We start from the raw sequence: 14,896 nt of genomic DNA on the forward strand, positions 1-14,896 counted from the left end.
TGCCAGCCTGGATACGTCAAGTCTCAGGGAGACCGGGCCGCTGGCTGGCTGCTATAGGCTGGGATTCAGAGGACCTTCACAACCAAATAGGAATGTTGGAAATCCACAGCATTGGGCCACCAGCGTCTGATGCAGGTGTATTGGAACTCACCCACTCAACATTGATTAGTATGCATTGATCAAATTAGGTACTGTTTACTCTTAAACAATACTCTTGATTTTACTCTTGTTATTTAAAATATAGTTAAACATAAGGCTGCTGTCTGCAAAATATAAAAATATATATTATGTAATATATAAAAGTGGGTGATAAGGGGGAATCCAGGACATAGACTGTGCATAACCTTTACGAATCTCTTCAAATGAGTAGACCTTTCAACATTTCACAAAGTAGGCCTAAATCACGTTTGCATTGTTTATTATGATCTGAAATCTGAAGAAATCGACTTTGTACTCGATGTTGATGCAAAATGCAGGGGGATTTTTCCGAAGGTAGTTTAGATCGGTTCGAGTTGCCCACGTTATAAATGAGATTAGAAGCAGAACAACGTTCAGTTTCAGATGGCATCGCCAGTCTCCATACGGGATATTATCGCGAAGGCTGACGGTCAGACGGGATTTCAAGGAGGATGACGGAGAGAAAAGAAGATAACGACCGATCGGAAGAGGCTTTAACATCACGAAGCATCAGCACAGGCGCGACGCGTGGAGAACAATGCGTGCGTAAAACAAATCCATGGAAATTCGAGATGAATGCGTAAAGATGGGTTTAGAAAGTATGCCAATATAGTTGAGGTATCTTGGATCATGGCGACGATAGGCCTGATCACAATCTATCCCTAGACAAACAAGGACAGCGGATTGTTCCCGATGACAGCGGGGACCATGACGAAGACCCTCGCCAAGCCGAAGGGTCCGGGCAGGGCATCGCTCCTGACACTTCCCTTAAACCCCCTTAAAGCAGCCTGGACATTAGGTCGCATTAGGTTCCGCAGAAAGCTGATTTGAGAAAGAGCAGCTAAGAGGAATTCCTTCTCGCTTTAATTGCTTTAGAAACGGTTCCCACAAAGAGACAGTGGGCAGATTTACCCGCAGTTTAAGTTCTTATTTCCATCGGTTCACAAGTTAATCCCATTTTTGCTAGACCCAACTATAGGGCTACTCAGTGCCTCGGCAATGGGATTCAGAGAAATATAGCGTTAGAGACATGATTATACAAATAAAAACATAAAATATAGGCCTACTAGGCCTATACTCAATATGATTATTAATTATTATTATTATCATTATGATCAAGTTATCATGGTTATTAATATTATTATAATTATAATTATTTCGATGGTTGTAGTCAAACACTTGTTGCATGTATGAACTCGAAATGCTTCCGCAAATACATCGGCCTGTAAAATAACATTTATCGAGTAAAATCTCGTGTCTTCCTTTTCATCATTGGTTGTCTTTCCTGAAAAAATAATAAAATCTCAAGTGCATTTTTAAGTTCTTGAATACTTTCAGCCTATTAACATAGCTGGAGAGTTGTGTCACTGAGGTAAAAATGTGGACAAAGATCAAATTGAGTTTAGGATGTTGGCCCTTCCCACAACCTTCTATGAGAACCTCCACAAAATATGCAAGCTTTACATTAAAAGGCTACTTTTCGATGCCCTTAATTCCACCCTAAACGGGTTTTCTCCGGCAGAAGAAATCTTTTCTAAAACCTTGAAGAAGAGAGAGGCATTATTGTTTTAATCCTCTTACCAGCAGTCATTTTAAGACAGTTTTTGGAGGCTGAAATGGCGTCTTGCCTTCCCAATCCTAACCTAAATCCCTTGGGGCCGGGAGAGCTACTAAAGGCATCAGACCTATTCCCACCTTGCATCTTTCCCTCTCACCACCACAATCGCATAGACAAAGTAAAAGCAAATGAAATTAAAGCATGAAATTAGTGTTCAAACCAGCAAGGATATATGCTATTCGGGACACCGCAAATTAAACAACCTGCAGGCCACTAATTATTTGCATATCATTTTGTCAAAAAAAACCGACCTAAATAACAGTATTTGGCTATTTTCGTTAGAAAATAATTTTCAAAGACGTCATTTGGCAGTTTTAAAGATTTTTCGGAAATTATTTGTATTCGATGATTTGTTATTTCTATTTGACATATACATACGTGCGCGCATACACACACACGCGCGCGCGCACACACACAAACACACACACACACACACACACACACACACACACACACACAAACAATGAGTGTTAGGTTCGTAAGCCTATAGCCTGTTTTCTAGCCATTGTGCGTGCTGAATGAATAGCACCTCTGTGGAAAATTGTTTTCAATCAATAGCAAGCATATAAACCATGCGAAATTATTAAACATTTAGATATCCAAATACGCCTTAAACCAATTGACCTCTAATTACTAATCCTATTTTTTACTTTAGTCAACATGAACCATCCCTTTAAGCATTGTCAAACCCAAAAAAATGCCCATTGTAAAATGGGTATTTGTATTTTTTTCTTCTATTATCAAGAACAGATAAGGTGAAACATGCACACTAACATTGCCGTGGGCTAATTAACCCGGAGGAGTTGTTCTGCCATCCAATATGATCTATTCAGGGTATTAGGATAAACTGTGGGAGGCGGGTGGTGGAAGAAAAGCATTTGATTGGCACAGAAAAGGGGGCATTTGAAATGATGCATGACCTCACCAAGAGCGCTTTAAAGTCCTGCCTCGTGCACGACCGCTATAGATGGCAGCTGCGCGTCCCCGCTCATTCGGAGAGAACAGCGCAGAGGAGCGGACACGCGGAGCAGAGCAGACCAGCGGACTACGGCGTCCCGTGGACTTTAAGAACAAGACTGAATAACTAGAAGGAGCCCTGCGTCACGGAAGACTTAAAGCAACATTTTCAAACTAAAGGTTCACATTCAATATTGTGGATATCACCGCACACCCCTAGGTCCTGTATCTTCTAGCCGGGATTTAAGAGGTAAGGACTCCTTCGGATACACACTTGGAAAGTTGAATTGATTTGACATTGCGTTGTTGTGGTTTTGTTTTTTTAAATATTGATTTGATCTGCTTATCGCAACATTGCTACAGTTTATCCTTAGGCCTATTTATTTTCTCAATTTTTTCTCTTCTATTTTTATATTTTAAATGCATAGCCTAATTACGGCAGGCTCAAGTCCTCACTTTGGGTTTACTTTTCGTATTGCATGTTGTTTTTGACACCCATAATAGGCCCCCTATGATGGTCTAATGTAATGTTTATAACGTATGGGTCCATTGGGTTGAAGGCTAAACACAATCCAGGCTAAACACAATTACACGCAATCAATCAACACTGCGTTGGCGTCATTTAAACAACAACAACACGATATCAAACGTAAAGTGTACGCGTTAAACATCAAAATATGAACTGCGTTTAGCCTCCTCGCATGAGCAACATTCACCAGGCAGCATCGTTGATAAATGGTATAACGGCGATCTATTCCACCGACATTAGACAGGAAGCCAACTGGGGATCCCTATGCATATTTGACCCCATACTTCTCCAACTCCGCCTGGTGAGCCCGCAGGCGCCTCGGACCGGCCCGGGACTCCACGCAGATTGATATAAACGGCCCCCTATTCATATCAAATTCTCCGGGGGCAAAGCGAATGTTTTTTAACCTCTGTCACGGCTGATATTGCCTAGAGAAGCAATATTGTTCCTGAACGACTGCTAGGGCAAGGCATGAATGATTTCACGACCTTATCGCTCATGCATTTGTACTTCATTACAAATAGAACTACCGTGGTGTTGATACCCCTTTACTTAAAAATATTAGGATTCTTGCACGTTTCATATTATAATAAACCCAACTCCAAATAATAAAAAAAAATGCTAAACATCAAACAAAATAAATCGAACAAGTTTGTAATTAAAAAATATTATTATTATAATGATAATAAATATTATTATTGTTATTCTATATTATTTATATGTATATTATTATGTACCTCATTCATATTATTGATATTGTGTAAATGATAATAGCCTACTACTGGTGTTCAATTAGCCTACGTTTAAAGATGATAAGAGAAGTAGGCCTACGCAAAGAGAGTGCTTTATGTTGTATGTCAATTTTCTTTTTATAAAACTCTTTATATTTTTGGACCAAATGTAAAAACAATACTATTTGAAACGGCATTTCATTTAATTGTGAATAGTATAACATGACACACGAGGGCCTTCAGCTATATTAATAGTAAAACCGTAGCATGTACGACGCCTACTACTACTTGAGTGTATGAGTATTATTAGCATTAATAATAAAGCAATATAATAATAATAATAATAATTATTATTATTATTATTATTATTATTATTATTATTATTATAGCCTAATAATAATGGATCAACAATTTAATTTTTGTCCATTAATAATAATAGGTTAATCATGTAAGTATTCAGAAATTAAAATACATTTTAATTTAACGGGGCAAGCCTTTTCCTGGGACAACTTAACACATTTGCAAGTGCGTATTTGGTGGTCGTTTTGAAAAAACTTGCTGTAATGAATAACACTCTCCTCTCCCCTTCAGATAGTGCTCCAGCCATGCAGCACTACGGAGTAAACGGGTACTCCCTCCACGCCATGAACTCGCTGAGTGCAATGTACAATCTACACCAGCAGGCGGCGCAACAGGCCCAGCAAGCACCCGACTACAGGCCGTCGGTGCACGCACTAACTCTCGCCGAGAGACTAGCTGGTAAGACATAGTTAATCATAGTCATCTCAATATACACTTCTCAAATGCCGAATAAACATAATGAAACACTGATGATCAACTGTTCTGTGCACCGGTGCGCGTGGTATTCCTATGTCCATAATTCAATTAAAGTGGTCCTGTTGGTTTTTTCTCAACGGTTGCACATTTCAAGACATTATCCTCGAGGCCCGATATGGCTCCCAGCACCGCAAGCAACGGCGCAGTCGCACTGCGTTCACCGCCCAGCAGCTCGAGGCCCTGGAGAAGACCTTCCAGAAGACCCACTACCCCGACGTGGTGATGCGGGAACGCCTCGCCATGTGCACCAACCTGCCCGAGGCTCGTGTACAGGTGAGGGCATCGCATCAGGCTGCCGTGTATAGGCTACGGCTGAAGTTAAACCTGGCACAGCAAAATGTGTAAAAAATGAGCTTTCTTACAGGGCCTTAAATAATGCCATATTAATGTCATGGTATCAACTTGATCATAGAAGGCAACATAATGAATATCAACCTTTTGCATATTTAAACAGAGAATAACAATTAATTGGCAAACAAGGGACATGAAATGACTCAAAATGTTACAATACACGAAAAAACAAACCGTCATGGGTAACCTAGGGAGTGTCACTAGGGATTGTTTGAATACATGGGCTACTAAATTTATACCAATGTAAGATAATGTTGACCGTTAGCCTGAGTTTCTTTCTCCTATGGATACGCATAATGATCCCCCTGCATGTAGCTTGACGTGGACCCTGTCGGCCGTGGTCTGACCGCCGTGTTCTCCTGCGTCTCCCTCCACCAGGTGTGGTTCAAAAACCGCCGCGCCAAGTTCCGCAAGAAGCAGCGCAGCCTGCAGAAGGAGCAGCTCCAGAAACAGAAGGAGGAGACCTCGGATCCCAGCGAGGAGGAGCACAAAGCCGACCCCGCCGCCGGCAGCACCACCGACAACACCAACACCACCACCACCACCACCACCACCACCACCCATTCCCCACCTCCGCACTCCTCCTCCTCTCCCTCCTCCACCACCTCCTCCTCCTCCCTCTGCTCCCCCTCTGAGGCGGGCCGGCTGGGGGCCATGCAGACCCAGGCGGAGGAGGCCAGCGTGGAGGTCGACGTCACCTCCCCGGAGCCCTCCGACTGCGACTCCGCGGCGGAGGACCGGGAGGAGGAGGTGGAGGAGGAGGAGGCGCGTGGGCCGATCGAGGGAGATCGGAGGATGACGCTGCGGGACGTCCAGGGGATACAGCCGGGGAACCACGGCGGGCCGTCCTGTAAACGCTTCAGCCCCTCCCCAGGTGAGGCTACTCTCCGATAGGGCGGGGCGATTCGGCCCACACCTTCTATCCCAATGTAGGTCATTTAGTATCCCGATAACGATATATATCATGATACAGGTCATTTAGTATCCCGATAACGATATATATATCATGATACAGGTCATTTAGTATCCCGATAACGATATATATCATGACACAGGTCATTTAGTATCCCGATAACGATATATATCATGATACAGGTCATTTAGTATCCCGATAACGATATATATCATGATACAGGTCATTTAGTATCCCGATAACGGTATATATCTTGATACAGGTAATTTAGTATCCCGATAACGGTATATATCATGATACAGGTAATTTAGTATCCCGATAACGGTATATATCATGATACAGGTCATTTAGTATCCCGATAACGATATATATATCATGATACAGGTCATTTAGTATCCCGATAACGGTATATATCATGATACAGGTCATTTAGTATCCCGATAACGATGTATATCATGATACAGGTCATTTAGTATCCCGATAACGATATATATCATGATACAGGTCATTTAGTATCCCGATAACGGTATATTTATCCTGCTACAGGTTGTTTAGTATCCTGATAATGATATATACTGTATATCATGATACAGGTTGTTAATATCCCGATAACTATAAATATATCACGATACAGGTCGATTAGTATCCCGATAACGATATATATCATGATACAGGTAATTTGGTATCCCGATAACGGTATATTTATCCTGCTACAGGTTGCTTAGTATCCTGATAATGATATATACTGTATATCATGATACAGGTTGTTAATATCCCGATAACTATAAATATATCACGATACAGGTCGATTAGTATCCCGATAACAATAAATATATCACGATACAGGCCGTTTAGTATCTCGATAACGATATACCTGTATATCCGGATATAGGTCTTTAAATATCTTGATACCGCAATATATCATGATAAATTTCGCGATACAGGTCATTTCACATCTCAATCATGATATATATCATGCTATGCATGATAGGTCATCGTTTAATATCCCGATAACAATATAAATATCCCGATATAGGTATTGATATCCTGATAAGCCTATTGAAAAAAGTAGAGTATTTTTCTTATTTTATTAAGAATTAAATTCCATCACAGTTTCACTGTCTCTCATGGAAAAGTGCTGCTCAACCTCAATAAGACAAATATATATAAAATATACACACTAATAAAAGTTATACATTTGCAAACTCTTCAAGCGTGCACACTATATTGTATTTGCAAACTCTTCATGTCCTTAACACTTTAACATCCCCCGCTCAATACGTGGAATATAGTGCTATCACTTGGGGGATTCCTTCTGGGGATACTCACCTACGACTTAGACGTCATGGCATGGATAACCTTTTCCATAAAGTTGTGATACTGTGTTGTTACCTATCCCATAATAACAAAGGTCTCCTGTCCGCCCCCCCCCCCCCCCCCAGACTCCCCGCTGGGCTCCCCCGGACTTCAGTCCAGCAGCAGCGCGAGCGGAGGCCTGGTCACCCACGGCAACTCGTACGCCTCCTCCCCGCTCAGCCTCTTCCGCCTGCAGGAGCAGTTCCGCCAGCACATGGCGGCCACCAGCAACCTGGTGCACTACCCGCCCTTCGACATGGTGGCCCCGCCCTCCTCGCTGCCCTACCTGGGCATGAACATCGGAGGAGGCCTGCCGCCCTCGCTGGGCTCGCTGCCCTGCCAGCCCTACTACCAGTCCCTGTCGCAGGCCCAGCAGGTGTGGAACAGCCCCTTGCTCCACCAGGCCCCCCCAGGACTCTCCCACCCACAGCCGCCTCCACCGCCACCACCCCAGCCCTTGCCTCCGGGGAGCCTCAACAGCAAGACCACCAGCATCGAGAACCTGCGCCTGCGGGCCAAGCAGCACGCCGCCTCGCTGGGGCTGGACGTGCTGCCCAACTGAATGCTGGGAGGGTTTCTCCACGTTTAATCCCCCCTCTACACCCATCCATCCGTCCGCTTCGACCCTCTGCTGTGGCCCCCAACGCATCACGTAGAGCACGCCTCCGCCCCCAATAGAGCACACAGACGCGAAGAAGGAGACACTGAACCCGCGGACTGAAAGGAGGAACACGGGGGAGGAGGAAGGATCGACCCATGGATGGATGGATCGAACAGTCTAACCATTCATGTTACTCCGGTGGATCATTCATATGTATGACTCCCTCCCCTTAGTTAAACGTTGAATGCAAGTATATACGAAGACCAGTATTGCCCCCCTGAAAAGTCATGGCATACGAAGAAGTCAGGAAACAAACAAACAGCCAACCATCTCCCAACTCCTTACCCCAGCAGCAGACCCCACCTCCCACAGATATATCATTAAATGTACTCTTAAAGGAATGGTTGAGTATGAATTCTGCATGCACCACTGTAGGTCACGGGATCAATAGCAACAAATATGTTTTTGGCACTGATTTACACATCAGAAATAGAGACAAAAACAGTCCACTGACCCAGGGCATAGCCTGCAAGTATCTAGAGCGCTTTGTACATATTTCAGTTGTAGCCTTGGGCTGATTGCAGAAGGAAGTCGTTATCTCTGTCAGGATTCGAAAGGAATAAGTAAAATATATAATGCTGAAACAAACAAATATTTAAAGGACTCATCTTAACGTGCAGGATGAAAAGGGCCATGTGGAAGCGAATGTTTGAGGTAAAACTGACCAACAGTCCTCTCTTCTTTTGCTTAAGTGCCAGAAATAACCGTTCAGTCAGTTCCGTTTTGTTAAGCCTGTGGTGGAAGCAGAAACAAAATATACAGCCCAGGCTTTGTATGTTATGTAATATACTTCTGTAGATTCAAGACATGTATTATTAATTTACCTAAATGTGAGTAATTTATCTGTTGAAACTCAAATGAATAAAAATGACTTGAGAAGTAAGTAAATATCTTTTTTGTAAATATTTAGTGTTCAAATAAAGTGGTCAGATATTCGTCCAAAAGCCTGTTTGGCTGGTAACCGGTGAACCTGTTTTCCAACGTTATATCTTATTTCACGAACCAAAGTTCTGGAAAGCTGTGAAGAAATATGGGTTCCAGTAAATGGTTTAAGATATTGTTTGTTTAGATAAGACAAGTATGTCTGAAAGGTAGCCATGGTGTCTTAAAAACAGTATTTATTAAATAAGTTTATCAAACTAAGCAAAATAACATATGGCCAAATGTAAGCCATGCTGCTGAGGATGGCTGAGGGAAAAGAAAAACAGAGAGTCAATAGAGAGAGAGAGCTGCGGTAGAGAGACAGAGAGTAAAAAGATATAGAGTGAACTGGTCTGTAGACAGCAAGGCTGTGGTAGAGACACAGAGTCAATAGAGAGAGAGAGAGACAGAGAGAGAGAGAGAGAGAGAGAGAGAGAGCTGGTGCTGGAGTAGAGACACAGAGAGTAAAAAGATAGAGAGCGAACTGGTCTGTAGACAGCAGCTGTGGTAGAGACACAGAGTCAATAGAGAGAGGGGGAGCTGGTCTATGGACAGCAAGGCTGGGGTAGAGAGACAGAAAGCCAAATAGCCATGCCCAGCTTCAGGTGTTTCAAATTGCTAACAACCACAATGCAATTCAGACAGCAACCAATCAAGGAAAAGGGAAGTTATTGGACTGTAATGATCTTCCTTAATGACTTCTGAACCCTGAAACTTGACAGCATCTGAACCTGGAGTCATTTTCGTTGTCTGCTAATGTTTGGGTGCACCGAAGCACAACATTTGCAACGTACTGCAACCTATAAGTCACAATTCCCTCTGTGGAAAGCCTACCCAGGAAATTCAGCAAATACATCATAGTCCTATCTGCTGGCATTTATTGGCTTTCCACTCATCAATATTTGACCTCTATGGATAGCAGGGGTCATCTTCTTTATATCCAGATGCCTTTTGTTTCACAAAAAACTAAGTTTGTCATGTTTGAGCAACTTTCTGTCAAGAGCTCCATTTGTCATTGTCTGAAGTGTCTGAACGCTCACAGACATCCTGCCTTAAAGTCATGAAAATTAGCCCACCATCTCCGATCCTAAGAAGACGGTAAGGGTAAGGCTTAATACTTAAGTTTATTAATATTTAAAATAATACCTCACCATGAACTCCATTATTTTAGTTAACCACTTATACCATTAGTAAAAATGAAGACTATTTGTAGAATTTTACTAGACTATTGTTTTACTATTAATTAATTGTTCGCTAATGCTTGTCACTGCATTAACTAATGTTACTTAATAGATTATTAATTTACCCTTACTGGAAAGTGTCACCAATGACATTTAGAAGGATTGTCCACACAGGATATAAGATAACCTATACATGATAAACAAAACACAAAGACACATGTTCACCCATGCAGACACATAGGGGGAGAGTGTGATACATAAAGAGAGAGAGAGAGAAACAGAAAGAGAGAGAGATGGTGAGAGACAATAAGAGATAGAGCTAGATAGAGAATCAGAAAGAGAGAGCGAGAAACAGAAAGAAAGAGAGATGGTGAGAGACAATAAGAGATAGAGCTAGATAGAGAATCAGAAAGAGAGAGCGAGAAACAGAAAGAAAGAGATGGTGAGAGACAATAAGAGATAGAGCTAGATAGAGAATCAGAAAGAGAGAGCGAGAAACAGAAAGAAAGACAGAGAGAGACAATAAGAGATAGAGATAGATAGAGAAACAGACAGAGATAGAGTGTAAGAGAAAGAAAGAGAAAGAGAGAGAGGGGAAAGAGGGGGGAGAGAGAGAGAGAGAGAGAGAGTGGAGAAAGAGCGAGGAGCCTGCCACTTGTTCACAGAGTAACTAATCCTAAATGGAATGACTAAAGCAGCGTCAAGCTGGAAGACACACCCCTGCCACCCCCCCAAGTACCCTGTGTTCACCCTACCGTCCCACTTCCACCACCATCCCCTCCCCATTCCACCCTCCCCCACTCAACCCCGTCAGGGTTTGGGTTGCACCGAAACCAAACGCTTTGCCATAAGGAGATTACCTTTGGTTGGGATATCGATGGATTAAGTGAGAATAGAATGAGATGAAATGAAAACCGAGGGACTCCCGCCGAAGTTCAGACACCTGTTCTTCTTCTGCTCTGGTTCTCCTGCCCCCCGAACCCTCCATGATGCCTGCGTAGTCTTCACGGGGGACAGAAGTCCTACTGGCTGCCTTTTATCACACAAGTACAGAGATTGGTACAGTGCAATCCGTCCAAATGATCACAATGAGGGAGGAAAAACAAACTTGTGGTTTATGGTTTGGATTTTGGATGGGTTTTGGATTGCATGGATGCTTGTGCTTAGACCACAGCCATCATGATAACCCATGTCAATACACCAGATCAGATATTTTTTCAATGGTGATTAGCAAGCATGTGTGTGTGTGTGTGTGTGTGTGTGTGTGTGCATGTGGTTGTGTGCATGTATGTGTGTATGTGTGTGTTCGTGCATGTGTGTGTGTGTGTGTGTGTGTGTGTGAGTGTGTGTGTGTGTGCGTGTGTGTGTGCGTTCGTGCATGTGTGTGTGTGCATGTGTGTGTGTGCGTGTGTCTATGGCAGCTAAGCTGCTAAAGGTTTCCAGGAGCTCTTTGATGTCTATCTGGGCAATGCGCTATTAAGAGGGATTTTCGCTAGTTGACAGCTTGGAGAATGTGTGGAGGAATTGCGATGCCAGGAGGCTAAGAGAATGCTGGAGACCGGATTAGGATCATATTCTGGCAGCGCCTGTCACCTCATCAATGGGCTAAGGTTTCCTCAGTGACAGCCCTCCTTCTCAGCCCGGTTCCAACCCTTCAGTGGGGCCATAGAGAGGGTGAGAGTGGGAAGGGGGGATGGAGGTGGGTTGTTGGGGTGTTTGGATGGGGGGGGGGGGGGGCAATGATATAATGGTGGCCTGTGATTTCTGAATCAAGGCTTGCTCCCATGGGCTTTGTGTTGGGAGGTCTCCCGGGGAGGGGGGTGGATCCACTTGGGTATTAGGGAGGAGTAGGGGGTAGGAGGGGGTAGTATGGGGCAGTAGGGGGTAGTAGAGGGTAGGAGGGGTAAGAGGTGAAGGGGTAGTAGGGGCAGTAAGAGGTAGTAGAGGGTAGGAGGGGTAGGAGTGGGTAGTTGGGGGCAGTAGGGGAAAGGAGGGGTTAGGAGGGGTAGTAATGGGTAGTAAGGGGTAGTGAAGGGTAGTGAGGTGGTAGGAGGGGTAGAAGGGGGTAGTAGTGGGTAGAAGGGGTAGCAGGGGGTAGTGGAGGGTAGTGAGGTGGTAGGAGGGGTAGAAGGGGGTAGTAGTGGGTAGAAGGGGTAGCAGGGGGTAGTGGAGGGTAGTGAGGTGGTAGGAGGGGTAGTAATGGGTAGTGGGTGGCAGGAGGGGGTAGTTGGGGTAGTAGGTGGCAGGAGGGGGTAGTTGGGTAGCTGGGGTAGTAGGTGGCAGGAGGGGGTAGTGGGGTAGTTGGGGTAGTAGGTGGCAGGAGGGGGTATTAGGGTTAATCGGGGTTAGGAGTAGGAATAGTGGGTTTGAGGGGGAGGGGGTAGAAAGTGTAGGGGGCAAGAGGGGTCATGGAGGCGAGCTTCGGGGGTGATGGATTGTTGAAGCCTTTTCTTGTGCTCGATAACCACGTTCTCATGGCTCAGAAACAGGAAGTACGCGGTTGTTTAAACGATGCAATGTCAGCGCACAGTGAGGGCAACACTCATTGGAGATTAGCAGGTGCCCCCCTTAAGGCTTTACTTAGACCCATATGGTGTCAGCGGCCGGTACCGGTCTACGACTACTACAGCTCACATACAAACTCAGTGATTGAGAAATGGTGAAAAAGCTTAGATAGCCAGTGGTTCAGTATTTCTGTATCGTATTATTTTTTTATCATTTTAGCAGCCACTTATATCAGCAAGATCCCTAATCCATAACTGCTCCTCTTCAAGGAGCAGTTATGGATTAGGGATCTTGCTCAAGGATGACTACTGTTAAGTGTGCACACATAGGGGATCTAACCCAGCACCTTTTTGCTCTCCATCCACTACACTGTGCTGCCCCTTCCTTCAGGAGGTCATTCTCACAGCTAAGGAACAGGCGATGAATGTTTAATCTGCATTCAACTTATTTTGTGTGTGTGCAAATTAATTTGGACAACAAGATTACTTGAGATTACTTTAAGAAGGGAGTTCTCCTTTAAACACGTCTCCAGATTATGTTGCAGAACACATTCATCGTCTTGTATGTGGGGTCTTCAATGGATGGTTGTGAGAAACCCCCTTCTGCACCGACTGCATCTTTTCAATGGGCAACACACCTCCAACACACCACTTCCCCCTGACAGTTTCCAAGTGTGCACTCCACACACTGCTCACCCACGCGAAACAATACTTTCACAATGCACACCGGAGTTTGTGATTGTTGGCGACAAGTTATATCATTCCAGGAATTACTGACGGGCATGCAAATGCTAAATCCGTCTCTCTTTCTCCCTGAGAGGTGGATGAGACGGACTATATCTGCAGGCTTCACTCGAGCTTCCTAGATTTGTGCTCCAGAGGCGCTTCGCGCTTCCCCCTTCTCCCACCCCCCCACCCAACACCCCCCCCCCCCCCCCCCCCCCCCCCCCCTTCCTCCCACCCTCACCCCCCATGCACCCTCCCTCTCCAACTTGGGTGATAATCCTGACACGCACTGTCTGCATTTTTTTTCTTCTTCTTCACAACGCGTTTAAGCGCATTTGCAGTGCATTTATCTCCCCAATGTAAACCAATTTGGCTATAAGGGCCACGGGCTAAGCGAGGCTTCAGGGGGAAGAAAGGAAAACTCCAACCCAGCAGATGTTTAGTGAAAGGGGGGGAAGACTGCAGCGCTGGGAAGGGTCTGACGAACGGCTGTATGCAGCAGAAAAGGAAGTGGAACCGTGAGGGATGAACAAAAAAAGAGAGAGAGAGGGAGAGAGCGCCTTGTCCGTGGAGGTAAGCCTCTGGAACTTGGGATAGGGTTCCGTTCAAAGCCGATAGCTTGTGGATCACCGAATTGTTGAGTCACAGAATCTGCGAAAATCAGACAGAGCTACTGGCTAATCCTGTAAATTTGTGGGCCTACTTTTTCAGAGGGGGGGAGAATGGGGGGGGGGGTCTCCAGTCATGTGTGCTGCACACATCACATTTTCACAGAAAGGGAAGCTGGGAGAGCCCTGCCTTTTCTCTGGTCAAGGCTGCATTGACAAGCATTGCTGTTTGATACCGCCTGTACACCTGTATCAGCTCTCTGATAAGCTGTTGTCCTCCTCCTCCTCCTTCTCCTCGTCCTGCTCCTCCACGTCCTCCTCTCACTCGATCTCCCCCAGCATGCCGTCCCTGCCGGCGAGATGGCTCAGGAGAAATGGACCAAAGACCTAAAAGCTGCCAATCTCTCCGCCACGGATGTGCTGCCTGAAAGTGGCTCTTGGCCCCGCAAAGTCACCGCCGGTCGCTCTGCCCATCTGGGAGAAGGCGGAGCCCCCCCTCTGGGTCACACATTACTACCTGCAATTCAACCGCACCGGGGGTCCCATGGTACTCTTTGGCCCCTGAAATGGGACATTAAGACAGAATCATCCGCGTTTAGTTGGGGCCATAGCGAGTTGTTTTATCTGCGGGAACACACGCGGTGCCTGAGTGTGTTCGGATGGCTTTTCAAGGTGCTTATAGCCTGAGGTTGCTGTGAATGAGGTGTTTGCCCGCTTTTATCAATGAGACGTCTCGAGAGATGAGGACCCCGCTGTTGGGATGGCGCCGGTGTTGGGAGATCAATAATTGTCCGGGTGTATTGCTGCATCACATCAGTGCCTAACT

The 14,896-nt window shown here is 45.0% G+C and overlaps 1 protein-coding gene across 1 annotated transcript; it reads left to right on the plus strand.

Annotated features, from left to right (window-relative positions):
* Positions 1–4,617: 4,617 nt before the first annotated feature.
* LOC307078212 (diencephalon/mesencephalon homeobox protein 1-A-like) lies at positions 4,618–8,031 on the plus strand (the record flags this gene model as incomplete). Its single annotated transcript, XM_079739919.1, has 4 exons — positions 4,618–4,771; positions 4,944–5,122; positions 5,579–6,074; positions 7,556–8,031. 4 exons carry the CDS (start codon positions 4,618–4,620, stop codon positions 8,029–8,031), a joined length of 1,305 nt encoding a protein of 434 aa, XP_079596045.1.
* Positions 8,032–14,896: the final 6,865 nt, after the last annotated feature.

Source organism: Pollachius pollachius (genome assembly GCF_949987615.1).
Source record: "Pollachius pollachius genome assembly, chromosome: 7".
Taxonomy (NCBI): Eukaryota; Metazoa; Chordata; class Actinopteri; order Gadiformes; family Gadidae; genus Pollachius; species Pollachius pollachius.